This window comes from Anabrus simplex, chromosome 7 (genome assembly GCF_040414725.1).
Source record: "Anabrus simplex isolate iqAnaSimp1 chromosome 7, ASM4041472v1, whole genome shotgun sequence".
NCBI lineage: Eukaryota > Metazoa > Arthropoda > Insecta > Orthoptera > Tettigoniidae > Anabrus > Anabrus simplex.
Genome location: NC_090271.1, coordinates 41,651,659 through 41,678,083, shown reverse-complemented (window position 1 = coordinate 41,678,083; position 26,425 = coordinate 41,651,659). Strand labels below are relative to the sequence as shown.

Here is a 26,425-nt window from a genome sequence, read left to right as displayed (position 1 = left end):
AAGTTGTAGTTGTTGTTGTTATTATTATTATTATTATTATTATTATTATTATTATTATTATTAATACGGAGGTTACCCGTGGAAGGCAGAGGTGAAAGAAGGTGCGGGCTGGAATGGGTCTAACTACAAGGTCGAAAGATGAATTAAAATTTCAATAAAGGTTATATTTTCGTAAGTAGAAAAATTTAACAAATTTTACATAGAATTTAAACAGATAACAACAACTCAACCCCTATCTACTAATCAGGTACAAGGTATAATTTTTACAAACGAAAGCCCGAGTTTCGGGGTCCTTAAAAGTTCTGGGCTTCGAGCCCCAATTACACAATCCTTGAGCTATTAGCCCAACTTTCCCAAGGTACACTCAAATTTGTTCAAAGGGCAGAAAACCCCTTCATTCGAGGAACATAAGCTCAAAAGTAAAACATGTCAGGCCTCCTAGAGCCACTTTTACCATAAATAAAAAGCTAACCCACTCTCAATTTTTCAAGCTTATAAGGGTAGTATCAGACTTTACAATTATTTGCCATGAAGGCACAACTTACAAGAATTAAACAGGGGTATCTCGTACCCAGCCTACAGGGCCTTAAAAGAAAAAGAAAAATAATAGGTTAATTTAAATGGCCCAAAATGCAAGAAAGGAAAGGAGGCGTGAATTAGCACTCCCAAATACACATTTTAAAGCCTAAGAGGTACTAGGCCGATGACACAGGGGCTATTCCCAAGCTAGGGAGGTGACTCATATGAGAAAACTTTAAGACATTACAGAAGGGAAGAAACAGTTACAAAACGTAGTAACCTCAAACCAAAAATGAAAGGGAACTCAAGAGGGTAAAGCACTCTCTATCCCCGATTTACAGTTAAAGATAGATGAAGTTTTTACAAAAGTGATGGCAAATTACATGTTACAACATCGGTTACATAGTATAGGTTTCGGACCTTCCCCGCGGTTTAGACTGCTGAGCTAGCGAGAAATAAAGAAGTTAAGTGGCCATTACCTTGGTGAAGAGCTGCTGCCGGATGAAAGAGGCGCTTCCCGCCTCCTGCTACACTTCCATACACTAGGCTAGATGTTGTTCGAGTGGCCAGGAGACAGAAAAATCAGAAGTTTTTATACTCTCGGGGGAGATTCGAGACCTTTCATGAATAATTAAGACACACCCACAGTCGTTTATTGGCTGGCTAACGGTTACACATCCAAATTGAAGAAGAACGACACGATTGGTCAAAAATTAATTACAGAATTTATGGATTGGCTAAGTTCAAAACTGGTGGAAAGAAAAGATTTATATTGCCAACCCACAAATTAAAGAATAAAATTTAGTAAAGACAAAAACTTCTGAATACAAGATTTCTTCAAGAAAGTTCATTCACTTCACACCAGGGTGCATGATCCCAGTTTTACAGTAGAGACATCTATGAGAGAATGTCCACACTTCTTGATCAATAGAAAACAAAATACGTTGAAATCCACACAGTACTGACAACTTCGTAATCACAAAATTTCCGGTAGTGACATCTTCTGAGAAACTTATGAGTTGATACAGTTGTTAAAGTTCAGAATTACTCCTGTAGAGGAGTACTTTAAGGTGGAAAATTCAAATGTGTGGCATAGAGGTATTATTATTATTATTATTATTATTATTATTATTATTATTATTATTATTATTATTATTATTATTATTATTATTATTACCAACCAACCGACCGACCAGATGGATGAAGCTGTATGCATAAACCAGCTTTGGTGGCGAAGTCCTGCGATATAAATGGAGATGTCCGACTCGTTGGCTGAATGGTCAGCGCACTGGCCTTCGGTTCAGAGGGTCCCGGGTTCGATTCCCAACTGGATCGGGGATTTTAACCTTAATTGGTTAATTCCAATGGCAGGGGGCTGGGTGTATGTGTTGTCTTCATCATCATTTCATCCTCATCACAACGCGCAGGTCGCCTATGGGCATCAAATAGAAAGACCTGCACCTGACGAGCCGAACCCATCCTAGGATATTCCGGCACTAAAAGCTGTACGACATTTCATTTCAATGGAGATTACCTAGGAGAGTAATGGACTTGTTTATGGAGGGTAACAGAAATAGAGGTCGACCAAGGTGACAGTGGTTGTGACTTGTAATGCTGGGTTTTAGATGTAGTTTTTATCATGTGGAAAATACTTCATCTAAAACCCCTCATTATGAACAAATACCACATCTCTGCTACGACCATAAAAATATAAAAATGGTTAGACTCAGTTTCTAATGATTTGAATATAAGAGGTATGGAAGTAAGGCCACAGAGCTAGTTACAAATATAGGATTGTTAAGGCATTTAGTTAATTCACAGAGGCTTGCAGACTGAACAGTGAAAGGCATAACAGTATGATGAAGATGTTTATACTGTGTATTAATTGCTGCACTGTTAGGTACACTATGGTCAATCTCTCGTCTGAACCTTGAAAAAATGCAGAACATGATCAGAAACTGAGTGTGATTGGTAGTTACAGTTGTTAATATTTGGCCTTAGTAATGCCTGCTTCCAAACTAGTTAACTCACTGTCATCAAGCAGCAATATGACAAGGCAAAATTAACTGAAAATTATCTAAAACTAACCCTTATATACTTTTCCCTGATAATATAATGATACAGTGTAATTCATGATTTTATTCTCTTTACAGGGTTTCCCACTGATGTTTCCTTAAAAATGCAGAACCTTTCTGTAGTTCCTGTTGATTTTAAATTGAGTGTTCTGGGGGATGGATTTGAACCTAGCTTGACATACAAGGAATATGGAGCATTGAAAATTAAGCCTTCTCTTCCAGTAAAGCCTCGAGAGTTTACTGTGCAGCCTAAGGAAGGTGTTATGGAACCTTACAGTTGTGTAAAAGTCATGGTAAGGAGATGCATAAATTATTTTGTTAGAGAGAAAAGAACCAATATTAAGGTCTGTCAGTAGTAATAGATTTACTCTCTTTCCTAGCATTTATCCCAAAGTATGGGGTCCGCTGTTTTGCTACATCTCCTCCGTTTTGTCCTAATGCTGACATCTTCAAGTTTTAAATCAACACCATGCATGTTGGCCTTGATATTGTCAGTCTGCCGCTTTAAAGGCCTTCCACGTGGTCGTATTCCTCCCAGATGAACTTGGAGAGCTGTTTTAGCAACTTCTCATAACGTGACCGTACCAGAGGAGAGGTGCTTCCCTCATTTTCTCCACAGTTGGAGCAACGCCAAGCCTTTGTCGAACATCTTCATTTCTTATGTGGTCACATGAAGTCAGTCCAAGAGTCCATCAAAGCATCTTCATTTCCATTGTATGAAGAGTCTACTCATGCTTTTTTGTCATTGGATGACATTCTGCCCCATAAATAGCTGCTGGGCATACCACGGTCTTATAAAGTTCTGCCTTTAGATGGTGAGGCATCTTTTTATCACAGAGAACTCCGGTGACTTGTCTCCACTTGAGCCAAGCTGCATTTACCTGCACTCGGGTATCAAAAGTGGCATCACAGTTTGAAGTGACAACTGACCCTAGATATTTAAAATGCATGGTCTGCAAGTCTTGGTTATTGCTCCTTATGGTCCCACTAGTTTGGGGGCCACATTCTAGGGACAGTATTTGGTTTTCTGGCTGTTGAGGCACAGACCCTTCTCAGCTAATTTGTCGTTCCAAGTTTGTGTCTGGCGTTGGAGTCCAAGGCATGTTTGTTGGTCAAGTACCACATCATCCGTATAAAGAAGGGTCCAGGGATGCGATGTCTGTATCTCAACTGTTACTGTATCCAAGCAGAGGATAAATAATAATGGTGATAGAGCTGAGCCCTGATGTACACCCACAGTGATATCAAAAGGCGGAGAGATTCCTGCTGGACTCCGGACTACACTAGTTGTATTGTGATACATAAGTTGTACCCAGCTTACATAGGCTTCTAGGACATCATGACTACGAAGAGCTCGCCAGATGAGGTCATGTGGGACTCGATCAAATGCTTTTTCTAGGTCCAGAAATGCCATATGTACACTCTTCTGCCTCTCCCTATGTTTTTCCATCAATAGATGTGTAGCATGGATGGCATCGATGGTGCTGCAGCCCTTAACAAATCCACACTGGTTGGATGTTACTGTGACAATGTTTCAATGTTCTCCAGCCCTCATTCGAATATCTTCAGTGTATGGCAAAGGAGTCGAATAGGGCAGTATGTTGAGCAGTCGCTTACGTCTCCTTTACCTCTCCAGATTGGGATTGTAGTGCTAGTTGTGCATGAATGGGGAAGTTTGTTCTCGAAGATGATTTCAGCACTTTATGTCTCTCAAAGTCAGTATCCAGGCATGTCTTCCACCAAGTTGTAAAGGCTATCTTTTTCTCCTTGATATCTTGTTGGACTTCATCATCCCACCACCAGGTATCCATTATCATCTTCAGATCTTGTTGTCGAACCATCCAGTAGTCGACCTGAGTAGCATGACCGCCGCTGGTATATGTAGCTAGATGTGTTATCCTTTTCTTGAAATATGCGTTGGTCACAACTAGGTCATGAGCCTCTGCACAATCAAGTATACAACACTCCTCATCGTTTCACATGCCTCCGTGACGTCACCCATACCCATCCCATTGAGATTCGACATGTCCATTTAAGTCTCCCCCAAGAAAAATGAACTAATCTGGAGGAATTGTTCCAAAATGGGCATGAAGATTCTTCCAAAACTCATCCTTCTCATCTTCCGTGCATCCAGTTTGAGGTGCATAGCAAGATATGGTATGGGCAGTTATTGATGCTAAATCAATCTTGACAGACATGAGCCTATCTGACACTTTGACAACACTTGTGATGTTGTTGCGGTAGTGTAGGCCAACCACTATTGCCACACCATTCGATGTTGTGCTGTTGCCATGATAGATGAGTTTGTAGTCAGATTTACTGATGACAGAATATTTTCATTTTTGAGCAGGAAATGTTGCTAGTTACTAAATGGTTATGTTAGTGCATGGTAAGTCATATGTTGGCTACTTCACTGTAATAGATCTGTCATGTTGCTCCCAAATCTTTGATGGACTGAATGGGACAGAAGTATCATAACTGAAAAGACAATACTGTGGAAAGATCAGACATTTTTCTCCATCTTAGCAATTTCATGCTGGTGCAGGGTTTGCTGGCTGGATCTTTGACCGCCACTTTGTCCATCAATAACTGTTGTGCCCTCAGTGACTCTGTCCAGCCATCTCTGCTTCGGCCATTCATGTCGTCGCTTACCCTTGATGTCCAGATTGTAGGCAGTTTTGGCGACAGAAGTATATGCTCCTTTGAGAACATGGCCATAGCAGTGCATCCAACATTATTTCAGTGGTAAATGCTGCACCAAATTGATGTTGATTGTTGTCACTGGTGACATGTCAAACAAAGAAATACCCGCAACGGAGCATGTGCATTTCCATAATATGGAGTCGTCTTTCAGTGTCCATTGGTAATGTCCAACACTCGCCATGCAGTGCGAAAGGGCATATAGCCACCTTGTAGATCTTTGATTTTAGATGTACTGGAATTTTGCTGTTGTTGAGCACACCAGTAACTTCCTGCCAATGCATCCAGGGCACATTTACCCTTGCTCTTGCATTGCTGTTAATGTCACCATCACCTTTTCAGAAAGGAGTCAAGATACCAAACAGTGTCCCATTATTTAAATTTTGTCCATCGAACTGAAGCATTCCTGAAGTGTCAGCAGTTTCCAGATATTCAGTTTTCTTGATGTTAAGGCAGAGTCATATTACTGGAGTTTCTCACTAGAGGCAGCAGCAAACGTAACATCATCATCAGTGGATTTCGATGGAAACCAGTAGCTGTGTATGATGCTCAGCTGGCCTATCCAGCAGTTTCCCGGTGACAGTTAACGTACACCAAGAATCAGCACTTTCAGCCTTTCTGTTCATTTTAGTCATGGACAGCATTACATGCGACCTGGAGCAGAAAGTATCGTGGATGTTGCTTTACACTCGTTAGTTAGTCCCCTTATGTAAGGACTGCACTGTATGTCTTACACGCCTGACTTCATTCACGGCTATCAGGGATTCTATGTGATACTGGGTGAGCAAAGAGAAATGTACCGTACTTGCTTAACTGTGGGACTTGTTTCCCAGAACCCTTCAGGCTCCACACTTCAGTGATTGTCTGGCTGTGTTTATGTGCACTAGCGGCCATGAACTGTTTACGAGTGTTGGACACTCTCGTTTTTCATTTTATTGCTGAAGTTTTAACTGTAACAAGCAACTAGATGCAAGGTGGTGTGTGTTAATAATTCACACTTACTCAACGTTTGTGCAAATTACTTTACGGACTATCCTTGGAAAACAGTAGCTATTTAAGATGGAAGATGCTTCTTTCTATCTACACCTGCCCCCACTCCTTCCCTCTCCTTTTCATAGGATTCAACATTTTCTCGATATACTTACAAATGTATGTGTAGTTTAATACACCTTTTTGTGGGTAAATTGCGATTTGATCTTTAACTGTAATGGTCTTTGGTGACGAATACTTTTTGAAATCTGTGATTAATTTGTACTGTGGCTCGATCATGTTGTATCTTTAATCTTAAGATGGTGTTAACTATTTCTTAATATGCGATTGTTCGTTTGTAACTTATCCTTTGAAGTTGTGTCCTCTGTTGTTCTTTTGCTGTATTGTTATTTTGGTTATTTAAAATATATATTGAAATCTAAAATTTGAACTTGGCTCCCTTTGTTTTACCCTGCCCATTTTTTCATTTGTACTGACCATAGACAACCTCCAATTGCCCACCAGCTTCCTACCAAAATTCAATGGTGGCCTGATAGATGAGTTACCTGATGTGATTATCGTCAATAATGCTTACCAGTGCAACAAAATATTCATTCCGCCCATCCTGTTGGTTTACTGTTTATTAATCAACTGTTAATTTATCATGTACTTATTTTTTATTATTATTAGTATTGTTATTATTTAACCTGCTGTTGCCACCACTACATTGACAGCAGATTGTTACACCCTTTTGAAACAATAATGTATCAGGTAGGCTCTCACGGTCATTCTGCTTTGTCTCAGTTCGAATTTTACATTCAACTGACAGTACGAGTGAAGGGAGTGTACTTGTGAAAAAATTTGACATCCAGATTTTGATGGATCTTGACATTAGGTTTTGGAAAATAACGGTGATTTAAGGCATCGTGACCTGTTCATTGTTGGACAGCATTTTTTGTACACTGTATATAATGAAAGGAACTGAAACAAACTTTGAAATAATAATCATTCTTTTCATTATTTCAGATCACTTTAATTCCAAATGTTGTCCATTCTCATGAAGTTGTCCTGAAAGCAGAAATACGTGACTCTCAATCAGGACCTGTGCTTGTACCTATTACGTATGCTGTCAAGTTTCCAGAGATTTTGTGTTATCCCAGTGACATCAATATTCGTTTCTGTTTCATCAATTATCCTTATACACGATCCTTAGTTTTGGAGAATGTATCTCTTACTCCAGGATTCTTCTACATTGTACCTCAACAGGTAAGATTGCCCATAGGTTACTATGTTTCAATTTAAAAAAAAAAAAAGGAATATTCTGTAAGGAAATATCAACCTAAATCTAAAATCATGAATTTCTTTTCCATATTGTTGTTGAGGTAATAGCTTTTTCATTTGACTGTCAGGATTTGTAACATAGACCTGCCTCATAGGAGAATTGCATAGTAAGGAGCAAGCTAGTATTAAAATCTTAACTCTCAGACTGCATATCACGACAACTTAAGAATTTCCATAACTGACCTGTACAACTGGAACTGACGAGAGTCTACCCACACCAGCAACAGGGGCCATCCACTCCACCTGCTCACAATATATGATGCCAGCAACCTGCTCTGGCCGCCAGGTAAAACTTTTAGCCTTAGCCTCTTCAATCCTGTGGGTAAATGGTGTGATGGAACCACTACACTGTTGCATCTGTGCGCAAGCAGGATAGAGCATGCGTAAGGAGTAACTCTTGTATTCCAGTCTCCATATGAGACTGGCTGCTTTGTATTTGTTCATGGCTGCATTTGTTTTCTGGATCAGTAAGTAAATAATAGGACCATGGCAGCATAGAAACCATAAAGTTCACAGGTAACAACAGGAGACACAATGTAACCAGTTAACCATAACTGCAAAAGAAACCTCTATAGTTTACCATTACTATGTACGGTACTGCATTCTTTTAATGAACATTCCATTTAATATTAAACCAAACCACACCCCACGGCACTTAACGCCCTTGAAAGGGCCTTGGCCTGCCCAGTGACCGCTGCTCAGCCCGAAGGCCTGCAGATTACGGTGGGTTGTGTGGTCAGCACGACGCATCCTCTCGGCCGTTATTCTGGGCTTTCGAGACCGGGGCCGCCATCTCACCATCAGATAGCTCCTCAATTCCAATCACGTAGGCTGAGTGGACCTCGAACCAGCCCTCAGGTCGAGAGAAAAATCCCTGACCTGGCCGGGAATCAAATTCGGGGCCTCCGGGCGAGAGGCAGGCACGCTACCCCTACATCACGGGGCCGGCATCCATTTAATATTATCTGGTGTAATTATAATTAATGCAATTAGAGCCACAACTTTTACTACACTGAAAGCATCCTCATTGTTCAAACAGTGTGAGCACTTTATATTTGTGATTATTTACTTAAAACTGTAGATTTTGTTTTATTTTGCTGTGTGTGGTATCGTTTGACTTGAGGCAGTAGCAAAAGAGACTACGACTTGTAGCATAGAGATGTTTGTGAAGGTCAAGAACTTAATTCACCTGTTTATTTGTTGTTATTGTGGTTACTAAAAGTATAATTTTACTAATTCTCTTGGTAGTTTGAAGGAAAACTTTATTTGTTTTGGACAGATTGTGGTCAGTCGGTCTCGAAAAACATAGGAAAATTCATCTACACAGCACAATCATCGATGGAATAAAATTTCCTTTGGGATCCTACATCATCTTAATGACATCAACAAAATCATATTTGAACATTTTCTTCTGCAGTGAACTAGTTCCCGGCTGTAGCACCATGACTGGCTGACATTGCGTGAACAATACTATGCCCAACTCCTTACAGTCCAGTCAATTGCTTTAGAGACCCTGGTGAGTTCACAAGTGAACTGCAGTAAGTGAAACAGTAATATGGCGAAATTGCCAGCAGGAAAACAACAAGAATACAAACAGCATCTGAAGGAGAAAGGTTGGTATACAGCAGGGGTTTCCAAATGGCGGCCCACGGGCCACATGTATTAATTTTTATATTCGTTATAGACCCAAGTCTGAACTAGTTCATTCTTTAATATTATTTCCTCTTTTTAAACATTGACTCGATATGAATGGATTATTTTTCATTTAAAAAATTTAAAATCCAAATTTCAGATAATAATAATTTATTTTTACGTCTTACTAACTACTTTTGATGTTTTTCGGAGACGCAGAGGTGCTGGAATTTTGTCACGCAGGAGTTCTTTTACATGCCAGCAAATCAGTCGATACGAGGCTGACGTATTTGAGCACCTTCGGAATGATTTAACATCGAACCCACCAACTTCAGAAGGCCAGTGCCTCAACCATCTGAGCCACTCAGCCTGGCTCCAAATTTCACTCTTTTATGCAATTGTAAAATGATGCTTTACCTAAATAATTAAAATTATCAAACCTTTATTTCAGTTGAATTATGCATATTATTTTTTTCATAATGGTACTTCAGTAGGCCTACTATATGCAGAATTTTACAAAAATTGGCTTATTATTCAAGTGCGGCCCACAAACGTGACTGAGGTTTCCAATATGGCCCTCGAGCGCTTACAAATTGGAAACCCCTGGTATACAGAATGGCAAGAAAACGTAAAGGTAACAAAAGGAAAAGAAAGGTCTAAAGCAAGAATGACTAAAGCAGGAATAGAGAGACTAAAGTTACAAAATAAAATACATAAACAAACTCAACGGAAAAGGGACAAATTGGCAAGAGTGCAGGTAGTTCACATATTGCGATCCTGACACATCATCCAGAAGTAGGCAGCATTATGGTGAATGGAGAAAACGTGCAGAGGAAGCATTGCCCTTTTCACTGCAAAAAAGAACTTGTAGTGTGTTTAGCAGGAAAAGAGGGTGTAGGGATTATCAAGACAAGAAAATGTGCGCTTAGAAAGCAGCTATTGGATGATGTTAAAGCAACTGTCATTAAGATTTGAGGTGTAAACACCATCTCATATCAGGCTCCGGGAAGAGACAATGGAGCAGCGAGCTATTTTAAGAAAAAACCCTGAGCAATTTGATGTTACTTTCTGCCAAATTTGGATTTAAAATTCAATGGAACCTTATCAAATCATATCATGGAAAAGGGGCAGTAGATGCAATTGGAGGCCAAGTAAAATGAATATTATGGGTGGCTGTAAAATGTGGAAAAAATGTACAGAGTGCTGAAGATTTTGTTAATGTTTTGAGCAATAAGACCAAGCAAATCACTGTTCAGGAGATACCACAGGTTGAAACAGAAGAGGTAAAGAGATGTTTCGAAAAATGATTTCAACATATTTCACCTATTCCAGCCAAATATAAAGTTCATTGTGTAGGAGTATTGAGCAAATATATTATAGAATATGCACATCTTTCATGTGAACAATCAGTGTGAAGGATTCACAAGTTTCACAATTAAAACAAAAATTGCCAAATAGAAAGTGATACATTGAAAGATTGCACTAAGATGAGAAAACTGCATTTATATTATTGACATTACATTTTTTGCAATAAACCAATGCCTGTAAAATTGTATGATAGTAAAATAATGTGAATACAGAATTATAATCAGTAAACTAACTCGATATGAAATGTATAATTTCAGAGATGTCAGTCAGTCACATAACGAGGTCGGTCGGTCGGTCGGTCGGTCGGTCACACACCACATTTTTACCTACAACATCCTTATAAATTGAGTTTCAAATATGTTCTTTTTATGAAGAAGTACCTTAAACCTACCACTCCAAACAATATTTTGGAAAACAGTATTCGAAATAAACTTTGAGAGAAATATGCAAAGAAACATGTTCACGTGGATAGAGAGTTGACATTTATGTCAGTGAGTCACGGAAACTTTGGAACCAAGTATTTGGTATGACTTTTATTTTTAAGCCATGTTTTATATATCATTGTAATTGCCCAGTGTTCCTTTATCCTATCATGTTATATGGATATTTTCTTACTGAAGTGTATTGTAAATGTCAGTCAGATACATATGGAATTGTTCTTTATCAGTTCTTCAACAAGAAGTTGAAAATTAAAATTGTAGTTTTTAGTTACCAAAACATAGTGTTCTTCCACTTCTAGAGTAACCATCATCAGTTGTCACAAGTCACAATTTTCTCATTTTTAGAGTGATGTCTGTGAAGAATAGCGTATTTCATTAGATAATTTGAAATATTGTTTTCCATTCGCCACAGTGATGGGCAGTTTGCTATCTTCATTTAACAGAGTTTCATCTTGGGTCAGGGAGTTAGTTATTCCTTGCCTCAGAAGCGAACGTGAGCAAATTGTTCTGTACCTTTTTTTTGCTACTGGTTTGATTCCAGTGTGATGACTGCATGTTATGTGTGTTGTATAGTGTGTGATAATGATATGAGATAGAGATAGGGAGAGAGTGAAATCTTGAGTCGGCACATAGCATACTTCTGTTGGATAACACTAAGGGTTCCACTGAAGGCTGTGACGTCCCCACCCACTGAATGAATTACCATCAACAGCATCATTTGCCCTTGCTCCATATGAGCACTGGGAGAGTCTGGCTCCATGACTAAATGGTTAGTGTATTGGCCTTTGGTCCAGGGAGTCCTAGGTTTAATTTAATTCCTGGTTGGGTTGGAGATTTTAAGTTTAATTATTTAGTTCTGGTGGTTTGGAGTGTGGGTGTGTGTCATCTTCATCATTCATTCATTCATTCATTATTCATTCATTCATTCATTATTTATTTACCATAAACCTTTACAGCATCTATGGAAGGTCAGGGGAAAAGGACAAGCCCCCTACACGTTGTGCCCCCTGACCTTTGAAATAATTACCTAAATCCTAAAGTAAAACAGTCATATACACTATTTACAGGTAAAGTAACAAAGTATAGCCTAATATATACATATTTCTCATTTATACAACCTTTCACTCCCTCATTCATTCTTCCACATGTTCACATGCATTTTCTCACCGTATGTGCTTCTTAACATAACATTTAACTATATTTACATTTCTGCATTTAATGTCGGCGGGTAGATCGTTCCAAAGCCGCGCTGAACGAGCAAAGAAACCTAGTCTGTAGGACTCAGTTCGCGCAAAGGGGGGTATAAGACACACCCCTTTGCCTCTACGGACGGAGCTGTAAGATAAGGAGAGCCGAGGGAATGGCGAAAGGTGAATTGCCCCTGTGAGAGACTTGTGTAAGAAGGTGATGTCGCTTTGTTTACACAAGGAGGCGATTGACGGGAGGGAAGACAGGCAGCTGTTCTTGTTAATTAGTTGTTCAGCGCGACGTTGGATTCCTTCTAGTTTGTTAAGATTAGCTGCAGTGGTAGGGTGCCAGGCAGGTAGACCATACGTTAGTATAGGTCTCACCAGTGTCTGGTAAGCCGTCCGTATAGCATTCGACTTGCACCCACGGAGGCTTCTGTGCATAAAACCGAGCACCCTGGCAGCTTTGCATCTCACTTCCTCTGTTTGTGCGTTCCATTTTAGTTGTTCAGAAATGGTTATTCCTAACAAATGCATAGTTTTAACTCGCTCAATATGTACATTATTAATGGTATATATACATTCTGCTGGGTGTCGAGACCTACTTAACCTAATATATTTACATTTGCCAGCATTAATGTTGAGACCGTTGACGTAACACCACACCGCTATAGTGTCCAAGTCCGACTGTAACCTCAGACAATCCTCTGCGCATTGTATATCCCTGTACAATACTGTGTCATCAGTGTACTGAGCTATGGTTGAGGTCACACATTTAGGTAAATCAGAGACAAATGCATTAAATAATAAAGGTCCAAGGACGGTGCCTTGACATACTCCTGAGGTTACTTTAACGGTCGATGATCGAACTCCATCAAACACAACACGTTGTGTTCGTCCCTCGAGAAATGACCGCAACCATGCCAGTACACTTCCCTTAACATTTATCTGTCTTAATTTTAACAAAAGTCGTTCATGAGGGATTTGATCAAAAGCTTTAGCCCAGTCCAAAGCCACGCAGTCAACCTGAACAATTTTAGATTTCTCCAGAGAGAACTGCCACTCATCAATAACCTTTGTTAATAAAGTATTACAGGATCTTCCTGGAAGAAAACCGTGCTGGCTTTCACTTAGCAGATTACCTTCCCGGAAGTATTCCCGTATATTAGAGGCTACCAGTCGTTCCATACATTTACATACGTGGGATGTGAGAGACACTGGCCGATAGTTGTCAATGAGTGCTTTGTCCCCTTTCTTGAAAATTGGAACTACATCAGCACACTTCCAATCTTGGGGTAGTGATCCACAGTGAAGCGACAGGTTGAATAGTTCGCAGAGAGATGGTGCCAGTGACTCAGCGCAGTCACGGAGTATACGACTGGGTATTTCATCAGGGCCGCTCGCCGCATGGGGTCGAATCCTCTTCAAACTTGCTAGCACCTCAAGTTCCGAGAAGTAGAGGCTGGTGAGAGGGAGGGGTGGTACGGGTGTGTTGGTTATATACATGTCCCCAGCTGATTGTGCCTGGGAGAAATTCTCTTTAAATTTGTCACTGAAGGCTGAGGCAATGTCTGCGGGCGTGGAGATGGATTTCCCGTTAGCTTGAAAGGAGCATGGTGTAGCGCTGCCACAGTTCCTTTTTAGTAGCTTCCACAGCTCTTTGGTATCTGAGCAAGCCTTGTGAATGTACTGATCGTAAGCCTCCTTGATCCTATTCTTAGTGTCTTTGCGTGCGGATTTGTACTTTTCCCACGCTTGTTCCGTTTGGCACTGTTTCCACTTTTTGTATAGATTGTTCCGTTTCCTTATTAACTTCAAGAGTTCTTTCTTAATCCACGGGGCTTTCTTCTCTCTTTTTAAAGTGCATTTCGGTACAGTTTGGTCAACGCACCAGAAAAATGTATTTTTCCAGGCGAGCCACAAAGAGTTTACGTCACAGGTTGATAAGGAGGTTGGAGTGGGTAGGTGATTCAGTAGTAAGGTGGAGAGGGATTTCCAGTCAGCTTTCCTGAAGTTATATTGAGGCCTGGATTTGTTTTTGACAGGTTTTCTGCAATCTAGGGTAGCTAGAGTCGCTTGAATGGCGTGGTGATCACTGAAGCCGGGTATGACTTCAACTCGAGATACTGAGGAGGGATGATTGGTGAGAAATAGATCTAATATAGAGCGGGATGTTTTGGTGATACGTGTTGCTTCTAAAACAAGCTGTTCTAGAAAGAGATCATAGAACGCTGTTAGGAATGTGTCTGCCAATGGATTTCCAGGGATGGGAGCGGAATCACGGGTCCATATTATGTCCAGATTAAAGTCGCCTGTGAGGTAGACGGCATTGTACTTGTGCTGAATGAGTTGCATTCGTCTTAGAGATTCCAGTAATCCTTCATTTATACAGGGCTTGGATTTCGGAGCCCGATATATGCTACCTATCAAGAATTTGTTGCCCCTACATGTCACCTCCACCCATAGAGCTTCACTGTCAGTTTCCAAGTATCCAAGTCGGATTGGTTGTAATTCTGGTCGTATAGCCAGGAGAACACCCCCTCCCGATGTCCAGGTTCTATCCTTCCTGAATAACAAGTATGGTTGTGGAAATACTTCACCGTCATAAGTAGCACTGCTCAACCACGTTTCACAGACACTTACGATTGATGGTTCAATACTTGCCAGTGATGTTCTTATCTCCTGCTGTCTCCTATAACCCATTATACTACGGGCATTAAATGAGAGAATGGTGATGTTTCGGGAGCCCTGTACACTGGTAACTGAGTCATTACTATTTACAGAGTTATTTACATAATTTACTTTGTCTGGAACTTCGAAGAACGAGTCCGATGGTACCGGAAGACAACACTTCCAGCACTGCCAAGACGAAAGGCCACGTTTAATTTTATGGTAATCAGATGGAGAGATTTTCGCGCAGGTCTTATGCGTCGACATTTCACACGACACACACTTCACGTACAGCTGATTGATGCGGCCCTTAGAACAGCAAATATGACATTCTATGTTAGTCACATTTCTGTTCGGAGGTCCTGGATTTGTTTCTACATCTCCACACGCAGCTATGGTAAGGAGAATGAGGTGAAATGTTGAAGAGGGTGGTCTGGCAACCCTGCGCCTCGCTTGAAGCGCACTGCCAGTACCAGCGGTCACGTACACATTTTCACTGGCGCACCATGTTAAGCACGATATTTTACAATTTTTCACAATTAGCAAGTTCTCTTGAAGGATTGAACCGCTAGGACACTCACTGAACACCACACCATTAAAGATCACTTTGTTATTTCCACACGTGACGCGTTTAACCACTATAAACAACAAGAAAATACGGAGCACTTGGAACACTACATGTCGACCCGCCGCCATTATTATTATTATTATTATTATTATTATTATTATTATTATTATTATTATTATTATTATTATTATTAACATAGTTATGCCATTGGTGAACTAGTTGTAGTCTATGTATTACTGTATGTTTATGTAGATTTTCTTCGATCTACAAATGAAAGGGTTTCACCAAGACAAGTTTATACCCCTTAATCGGCTTTTGAAGGAACGTACAAGAGAAAAGGACACTAGATGACCACCAAGAAGCACCATTATAGAACAGTCCATAATGGCTCTCTAGGGAAGTACACTTATATGCCACTTTGCAATGTTTAACACTGTCTTCATCTTAATAGAGGCCTCCTGACAAATGCTAACACATGGCATGTTTACATGCCAAATTCGTAATTTTTCTGAAAAGTGCATGTCCCAAATTGGTAGCAACCTGTAGCAAATAAGCATTAAGTCCACCTAAGAAGATGAAATACCGTAAGTACACCCGTTGCCTGGAGGTATGGTTTCTTCGCTTCTTATCTGTCCGTCGTATATCCAGTACAAAGCAAAAGCCTGGTAACTCCCTCCAACTATGAAATTCTTATTATAAGCTCATTGTAGGCTTCAGTGTTTCTACTCTTACTACTATCAGTTTAAAAGTATATCAAATCAACAAGAGATTGTGTATTAAGCTCTCCAGATGGATCCATACATACCGTATATTATAAGAAGAAGTGAAACATTGTAAGATATCTCTGCATTTCTGAAAAAAAAATGTTAACCATTATGTTTTATTTTGGTCCATTTTGAATTATATATAATAATATTAAAATTACATCTGCAATAGTTTTTTATGAGTATTGACAAAGCGGGCATATAACATTACCAGTGATTTTTCAGTGTTGTTATTAGATATCTCTGCTTCGATTCATTAGTATTCACCTGAAGCACAGTGCCTTTTTTCATCAATATTCACCTAAAGCACAGTGCTTTATTAGCTGAAAAGTAAGTATAATCTTTCTACATCTTTCAATATTGATAATTAGCTCATCATGGCTGAGTTCTTGTATTTAAATGACTTGTAAAAAAGTAGAAGGAAGTACAGTTCTTTATTATTGTATGGTATATTATTTACTATCTTTATGCTCTAATTAAGGAAATGCTTCTTTTAGAGTTTATTAGAAATATATCTGGAATGAAAAAAGATATGCCCTGGTGGTATGAAAGAGTAAGGTCGTCATTGAAATGAAATGGCATATGGCTTTTAGTGCCATGAGTGTCCGAGGACATGGTCACCTTAACCTAATTTCATCATAATATTATTACACTTCGGTTCCTTTAGTGGTCAAACTCTTTCATTTTCTACAGAATGTAGAAGGTGTTATTTATTCTTTTGGGGCATTATTCTCTTAAACGTAATGGGTTTGTTCATTTTCTCGTAACTTCTATCCTTGTCATTGTTCTTGTTGCATCATTTTATAATGGCAATATCATTGTTTGGGCAAGATGGTGAGTGTTGATAAGATAAGCATTGTGTCACCGTTATAGTTTGTCATTGTCTTCCAAAAAGTGTTGTTGATTAGATGCTTGAGTTGTGTATGCGTCAAGTCATTGATTAATGATGATAGTGTTTTCAAGTACCTCATATTGAATAACCTTTACTGTGAAATTTAAGAAATTTGATCTCCACAATATTTCTTCAGCTTTGATTTGTGATGGTGGTGATTTTGCAAACATTTATTCTGTTTTCTTGAGTGGATTGGCATGTTTCGGACTTGCATATTTCCAAGTTTTCTCTTATGTCTTCTGCCATTCAAGGTGTTTTAAATTTATTGTTTGGGATGTTTACCCTTCTGTTTTTAATTTTTTTCATTTTGTTTGATGTGACCTATTTTTAAATGGGAGTTGTAATTTATTATGCAATTCAATATTTTATTACAAAATTTAGGTATTATAAAAGGGGGTACCCCATTCTATTTCACCGTAGTTATTGAAAGCTCTCAACAGGTAGGGTCATATATTAATGTTCAATTAAAATTCTTGGTTTAAAATGAACTGCAGTTCAGCTGTAAAATATTTAATATTGTAAATGTAGTTGTAATGAATTCATTAAGAACCACGTTTTAAATTTACTTGTAATTCATACTCAAGATGCACTTATTTACTCTAATGGTTTTCTTTTATGTACAAGTTATTCATATTTTAACAGTATATCCTTTTAAAGATTTTAATTTTTTGAACATTAATAATAATTTAATTGTAATGGTACCAATTTTTATTTCTGAAGGTATTAATTTGAGAAAATAATTTCCAATCTGGAAACTCGTACTATTTTGAAGCTATCCAGATTATGATACAAAGTTTTTAAAAATCCATTCCATTTAATTGATTCATTGTATGAGTTAATTTCTATTTACCTTGTTCATTTATTTAAGGTTAATTTCAGTTTGATTCCTTTAATTAATGGAATATTTCCATTTCTTAATTTATGTTACTATCTGAATTTCATTTCATTTTATTTATAGTGTTTATGTTTTTCTCATGAATTGTTTTAGTCTTTGTATTGTCCTAGATGCACTCCTCTGTTGGTCACTTTGACCTTGGTTTACCCAGATTTCCATCACTTCCTAGACATCTTGTGCTTACACAGGACCTACCCTAAGGAGTTGGTGTGATTTTGCGCTCGGATGGCCTCTAGGCTTTCTTGTGGTTGTGCTGGCAATCAGCACTGTGTGTTTGCGGTGTTATGCCGTCACTTGTTTTGCTGTTGAGGTGTTTGATTGTAGGTACGCCACAACAAGATATCTGCTGATCGAAGCAAGGGTGTCATTATCCCCATGTTTAACAAACAAAGTTGCCAAAAATACTCCAACTACTAGGGAATAGTGCTCCTTTCTCATGGGCTTAAGATTCTTAAGAAGTAGAGAGCAGATGCAAATCATTTTAGAGCCACAGTTAGAAGAGGAACAGTGAGGCTTTAGCCCTAATAGGTCACCAACAGACCTAATCTTCAGCCTGAAAAAAGATCAAGATAGGGACTTGGAATGTGAGAGGTTTCCTGCAGACAGGGTAACTCCACATCTGGAGTGAAAACTGAGAGGAAAGAACATCGACATCTGCGGCATAACTGAGATACACTGAAAGGACCAGGGCAGTTCACCACAGAGAACCACATGGTGTAACTCTCAGGGAGGTACACAGGCAAGAACAGAGTGGTGGTGTTAAAATATCTTCATTTCTACTCACTACACCAGATTAGGTAATCAAATTATACCATAGAAACACCAGCTTCATCACCTGCATCTTTTTATTACGAGCTGTTGACTACAACTAACTTTCATACACGCCAAGCAATTCAAACGTTCAAAGAACAAAAGCAAACGAAGATAAACCACTCCACTCAATTATCTGAGTTACCGACACATAACCTCAATGTTGTATTCCTTAAAACTATATACACATGATATTTTATTTTTATGAGAAAATTACAACATTCCAACACTCCTCCCTTTTCTCAAAAAAATACTACACTCACATGTCTAACTTCCATCACTGCCTTACAATCTGCACAAGTCTTACCTTTCCTCTGTCTTATTGACCTCAGATTATTCCCTGGCTCTTGTATTGCTATAGACTCAACCTCTAGTTCCTCTCTGGCTGTTGACTCAACAGCCATTATTTCCTCTTTGTCCTCACCTGTGTCTAAATCAGTCCCTAATTTTATCTCTGGATCTTCAGTGCACAGTATGTCAAAGTATGTTTCACTACCCTCTGCCTTTGGTACATTTATCTTTTGTATGATATCAATTCCAGGAATTTTCACCTTAATGGGAAATATCTACTCCTCAAATACCACACTTCTCCTCACTATTACATTTTTCCTTTCAAGACTCCATAATCTATATCCATCTCTAGTACCTGCCTCGTACCCTATCATAACGCAAGACTCTGCTTTGGGATCTAACTTCCTGCTGTCTGCCCTCACAGCCCATGCCTGACATCCAAATACTTTCAGTCTACCTATTTCTTCCTGATTCAACTTCCTATTGAACCACAGTTCATTCGGTATCTGAAAATTTATTGCTGAGGATGGGCACCTATTTCTTAAATACACTGCAGTCATTACACCTTGTCTGCAGAATTCCTTTGGTAACCCAGACTGGATCAATAGACATCTAACAGTATCAAACATCATTCTATTCTGCCTCTTTGCTAATCCATTTTGTTGTGGAGTGTACGGTACCGATCTCCTATGAGTAATACCACATTTTTGCAATTGTGCTTGAAACTCGCTACATATACAATATACTCTGTATCATTGTCAGATTGCACTATCTTAATTCCTACACAATGCAAATTTTCTGCCTTTGCCTGATACCTATTAAACACCTCCAGCACTTCACCCTTATTTCTCACACATACAGCCACATTAAATCTGGAGTATTCATCAATCATAGTTATAACATATTGAGCTTTTTCAAGTGATGGTAGACTAATTTTTCCAATTACATCAGTGTGCACAACATCAAGTGCTTTTTCTCCCTTACGCTCACCAGACTTAGATACTCCCTTGTTACTTAGTTTCCCCTAAATGCATACAGAAGAAGTATTAATATCATTACTTCTTTTTAATTCTAACATAGGCAATTTAAACAAAGCTTCAGCATATGCATGTCCATATCTTTCATGCCACAACCTAACCTGCCCAACACATTTAAATGCTACATTGTTATTACATTCTTGATCTATTATTTGGTCACAATCACTCATAGCTACAATATCATTTCTTCCTTGTATCTGTACTACATATACATTGTTCCTCCCGTTTGCAATAAACAATGTTTCATCTCCATTCTTATCTACAACCACTGCTTTCTCACCTGCAAATCCTACTTTGAAACCTTTGCTGGTTAACTTACCAACTGATATTAAATTTGCAACTAAGTTTGGTATGTACAACACATCTGTAAATGTAATTGTCCATCCTGTTGACATTTTTACTTTCACCTTACCTATATACATCTCCTCTGTTGGACACATATGATGGGATGCACCTGAATCGAACAGCCAATTTTTAATTTTCTCAGTTCCTACAGAAACTACCATGCTCATTGCTTTATCTACTACATGTATAATTTTTGAGCTTACCACTTTTCCACTCACGATCACTGATTTACTCTCCTGTGATGATTCGTCACTCTTCATTGTTGGACATACTTTAGAGTAATGTCCTGACTTACCACAATTGAAGCACTTTTGGGTACTATGACAATATTTAGATACATGTCCCTGTTTACCGCAATTGTAGCAACTATACTGTTTTCCTTGTCCCACATCTTCTTTCTTGATATATCGCTTCCGTTGAATAACTATGGCTTGAGCTTCATCGTCCTCATGTTTTCCAGTGCCGTATGTCTTTCCTCCATTTTACTGAAGTTTCCTTCTGCTTTCCTCAGTGAGTAATCTCGCCTTCACCTTCGAGATGGTCAGTTTTGCCAAATCAGCTTCCAAGGAAGGGATACAAACTGCATATTCCTCTGTAAGATTTCTGATGATAATTTCTGCAACTTGTTGATCTGTGAACTCGTATCCAGCTTTACTCGTTCTCCTCCACAGTTGATTTATTTTTGCAAAGTATTCTTGAATACTCATGTCCTTGGGCTTCACAAAATGAGTTAACTGTTTCAGTGTCATAGCACCATTCTCTAGCCCTCCGTTGTTGCACAACTCATCCAGTTTCTCCCACGCCTTTTTCGCTGATTCAATATCTGCAATGTCACTTTCACTCCGTTAACCAGATCACATTGTTTCGCGTTCATCATCTCGTTTCTGTTTGAGACAGTTGATAACCTGGTGTATCCTTATACCCTATTACTGATTCCTATACATCTTTCAACAACAGCTCTTGTTTCACCTTTAATGCCCACAAAAAATAGTTCTCCACTGTAAGCTTGGCTACATTCCTTTTCAGTGTTTCTTCACCGTCCATGAGGTTGCCATTTTTTCCCATCAATAATGTCACAACTTGCTTCGTCCATTAATTCTTATTACTCCATTTCAACTTATATTGTCCGAAATTTACTGCGGCGTTTTGGCGCTCTGGAGCTCTGGGCCCATAACCTATTGAAATATCTTCATTTCTACTCACTACACTGGTTTAGGTAATCAAATTATACCATAGAAACACCAGCTTCATCACTCGCATCCTTTTATTATGAGCTGTTGACTACAACTGACTTTCACACACACCAAGCAATTCAAACGTTCAAAGAACAAAAGCAAACGATGAACAATAGGCTGGCAAAGTACATTCTGGCATATCAGCCATCAACAAAAGAATAGTAAAGCTGACTGTGGAAGCCAAATCAGAAAACTTTCATGTGCTGCAGATCTACTTGCCTACTACAGATGCACCAGATGATGAGGTAAAACAGGATTTACCATCTCCGCTGGCACCCATGTCAATACTGCCTTACTTGACCATCTCCCTCTTCTTTTTGAAGCCAAAAACAAACTAGCCAATATGACTGCTACATTCTTAGATATGCAGAAAGCCTTTGACAATGTTAGTCATTCCCATTTAAATGAGACACTAGAGGCATTTCCAATACCAACCAGATTTGCATAATTTGTGTTAATATGTACGGCAAAAATCCCAATTATTTTCCCCATTTTTCAGTTAAGATATCTTAACCATGTGGTGTTTCTTTTCTAGGTAACAAGTTTTACTTCAATGACTGTTTCTACTCCTTGTATTCAAGGCATCTTGAAGCCAAAGAGTAAAATGAAGATACCATTGACAATTATGACAAATCAACTGGGCAAACAGTCTGTATCCATGAGGTGTGTATTTTGTTAGAAGATACTGATTAGAAAATAATTACTCATACACAAATGCACTACATATATATAGGAAAGGAAATAGATGGAGAGCAGTGACTTTATGTGTAAACATGCATGGATAGAGTACACCTAAGAGAAACAAGAGTTCACCATTTTTGACTGCAACCTTCATCAGCAGAGTATACAGTAGAGCTCAGCGTGAGAATTTTTGTTTCTAAGTTGCTATTGTATGTTTGTTTCCTGTACATATATGTTTTGCTGTTGTTAACTTTCTTACCTGAAATGAAATGGCGTATGGCTTTTAGTGCCAGGAGTGTCCGAGGACAAGTTCAGCTCGCCAGGTGTAGGTATTTTGATTTGATGGCCGTAGGTGACCTGCTTGTTGTGATGAGGATGAAATGATGATGAAGATGACACATACATCCAGTCCCCGTGCCAGCAAAATTAACCAATGATGGTTAAAATTCCCGACCCTGCCGGGAATCAAACGTGGGACGCCTGTGACCAATGGCCAGCCCACTAACCATTTAGCCATGGAGCTGGACTTTATTACCTGAACATTTTATATACTGTACTAGCTGTTGAACCTGTGCTTCGTTACGGAATTCTCACAAAGACTGTCTTTGTGATTTTCCCAACCACAAAGACTGTCTTTGTGGTTTTCCCAACTGAAGTCAACATAGGTCATTACAATGACGTCAGTAGGAATGTAGTGATTAAACGCAATGTTATGATATAAAATACTTGATCAAATGAAAAACCTCACATTTTCTCACTTTTAATGATCTAACAGTCCAAAGTTCCAGTGCTGGAATGACCAGGCTGCAGACAGCCGCGAACACTCCTCTGTCATTATTCCATTTAATGTGCACACTGTTCATTCCAATCAGTGCCTTAGAGTAGGCATTGAATAGCTGGAATGCTATGATGAACCAATGTATTACATACCGGTAGTATTAGAAAATTTATGAACCAGAGGAATGTCATGCTAAAGAAGAGAGAGATCTAACTCCCCAGCTACTTCCCGCCAATATTGAGGCAGGCTGTTGTACTTGGTATAGTGGCAGCAGAAGCAGAAAACACAAAGCACATCACAACAAACAATGGTCAATGTAATGTTATTGTTGATCAATTTTATGAGCTTACTTTCTCTATTGTAGAAATTAAAGAGGATCTTGAAATTGTAATTACAGATGCAGAGAACAAGAATTTCAGATGAATTAAGAACACTGCGATCAGAACTAATCAAGAAGTACTGGGCAAATAAGAGGAATCGAACAGTACTATCTTCAAAGAAAAAGTGTACATGGAAGACTCAAGAGGTCCAATGTGGCCAGTAAAGTTAACAATAATTGTAGTCCTTCACATTAATTTTCTTCTGACTCTGTGATATTAGAGCATCTTATAAATTTATTTAAACTGTAGACTGTAGTTCCTTATTTCCCGACTTTACATACTGATTTTCATTAAATTCTGTATACCGATTTTCTCATGACTTGGTGCTGATATGGACTTAGCAACAAAACATGCACAAATTAATACACATTACAATGGGATGTTAAATGCATGTTACATACTAATCAGGTACCTGATTTTTGCCTTGAGGAGGTAATTTGTCTGATGATGCCCCACAATGAAGGGCGAAACATGTTTCAAGCGGAATTAATAATAAATTCGTAAACGTAAAATTTATATGTATTGAATAGGTGACAAAATAAACCATTTAGCATCCTACCATAGTACTATTTGTTAAAAGTGAGCAAATGTGCAGTTTTTCATCTGATAGATAATTTTATATGATAACATTGCTTTTAATGGCTACATTCCTACTGATGTTTTTGTAATGACCTATGTTGACTTCAGTTAGGAAAACTACAAAGTCGTTCTTTCTGAGAATCCCGTAGCGAAGCACGGGTACATCAGCTAGTATATAATATATGTATACTGTATATAGATAGATATATAGATATATATATAATAAGTTTTGTCTGTACATTGCTGAGAATTTAAAAAGGATGGTATTTCTGTATCGGTTGTGTCCATAGTAGCAAGGAAATGCACTTTTTAATTTTCTGTAATTTCTGTCTGTATGTATGTACACGCATCACGAGAAAACGGCTGAAGAGAATTTAATAAAAATCGATATGTAGTGACCAGAAATAAGTCGCTACAGACTGGGTCATAGATAGTCGTGTTAACACTGAGAGAAATGGTAGTTTAGGGGAAGGCCTAAAATTTAATTCTCAAATATTTATGTTATTAGTAGTCCTATCTTAATGAAAATCGGTATGCAAAATCAGAAAATAAGTCTCTACAACCTAGGCTATAAATAATCTTATTAACGCTTAAAGAAATGGTAGTTTAGGGGAAGGCCTAAAATTTCATTCTCAACTATTTGTGTTATTAGTGGTGCTTACAAGTAATGAAAATCATTTTATTTTCCATATTGAAAGAATCTCAATAATAATGTAAGAGAATTTATTGGACTCCAACCTATTCAATACATTACAGGATGTTAACATTTTTATTTAAACATCGTTAAAATGGAGACATGTTTCGCCCTCCATGTGGGGCACACTAGCAATAATAGCAATAATAGACAAAAGCTGCAACAATAGTGAAGACATACTAACTTACTTAAACAGCCTTGATAATTGCATCAAGTTTACTAAAGAAGATGAGGACAATAATTTCATCAATTTTTTAGACATTACAATCACCAGGACCTTAAACAATTTCGATTTCCAGATTCACAGAAAACCTTCATTCACTCCCACAACCATAAAACAAAATTCTCTTCACCCACAATCGCACAAACAAGCCTCGTTTTACAGTTTAGTGTACAGAGCGTTAAAAATTCCCATGTCAACCGTCAATTTAAAAAAAGAAATAAGTACCATAAAAGAAATAGCTGTTTTCAATGGATACAATCCCTCAATCATACAGAAAATAATCAATAAAGTGAAATTGAAATTGGCCACGAACCTCTCCCCAATAAAAATTAATAAGCCTAAATATGCATCTTTCACTTACACTAACCCCATTATACATCAAATCGCTACCCCTTTAAAAAAACATGACATTAGGGTAGCCTATAAGACCCATAATTCTAATCAAAAGCTATTTTTCAACCACAATAAAATAAACTCGGACAACAATAAATTTCCGGGCTCTGGCATTTATAGACTGAAATGTGCTGAATGTAACAGTTCATATATTGGTCAAACTGGTAGAAGCTTTGCAATTAGATATGCAGAACATTTCAATGCCCAAAAGCACAATAAACACTCAGCCATGAGCATCCATATGAAAGACACCGGACATAGTTTTACCACAATCGAACAGGATCTCCAAATTTTAAAAAAACTAGATAAAGGCAGGCTCATGACCGAGTCCGAAAATTTATACATTTTTTTGGACCAAAAATATAATAAGAATAAAAATTTAAATGATCCAATAGACAACCGAAGCCCTCTTTACGAACAATTAATATTTTCGCTCAATAGTTTAAACCTGAAAGACAAAAGACTTGTTAACGTCCTCAAAACAAGCTCTCCAAGCACCCCCACTAAGCCGCTCAACTCATCATGCCCCTATTATCCCTCCAATACACACAACTCCTCCCCAAGCGCCAATCACATACCCACAGCCCCGCCTTCTCAAATCCACTCCCCTCCTCTAAGACGTCACACGTACAACACGAGGAGCAGGACATTAGCGACAGCCAGTGCTTCACAAACCTCCTAGCAATTAGGTAACAGCTCAACAGCTTTCAAGGTAAGTTTTAACTTTCACATCTTTAATTTCTCAATGATTTCCCCCTTTTTTTCTCTTTTTCTGTCATTTCACTTAACTAATTAAGACAAATCCTCCATTTTCAGATTTCCCTCACATGTAGGACAGCTCAAACACCGATTGCACTGCACGACATTTTCGATCGTTGCCCATTCAACCAACAACTGACTTTCCCACACTTCAACAACAAAATATACGCAAACCTTTAGTCAACTAGGAAGAACCTAAT

At 38.5% G+C, this 26,425-nt stretch overlaps 1 protein-coding gene across 1 annotated transcript in view; it reads left to right on the top strand.

Annotated features, from left to right (window-relative positions):
* Positions 1 to 26,425, top strand: part of LOC136877681 (hydrocephalus-inducing protein homolog) — a 161,145-nt gene that overhangs the window by 102,338 nt on the left and 32,382 nt on the right. The window contains exons 7-9 of the mRNA XM_067151893.2: positions 2,673 to 2,887; positions 7,290 to 7,529; positions 22,274 to 22,401. Of these exons, the coding sequence (XP_067007994.2) occupies positions 2,673 to 2,887; positions 7,290 to 7,529; positions 22,274 to 22,401 (583 nt within the window). The remainder of the gene's footprint in view (positions 1 to 2,672; positions 2,888 to 7,289; positions 7,530 to 22,273; positions 22,402 to 26,425) is intronic.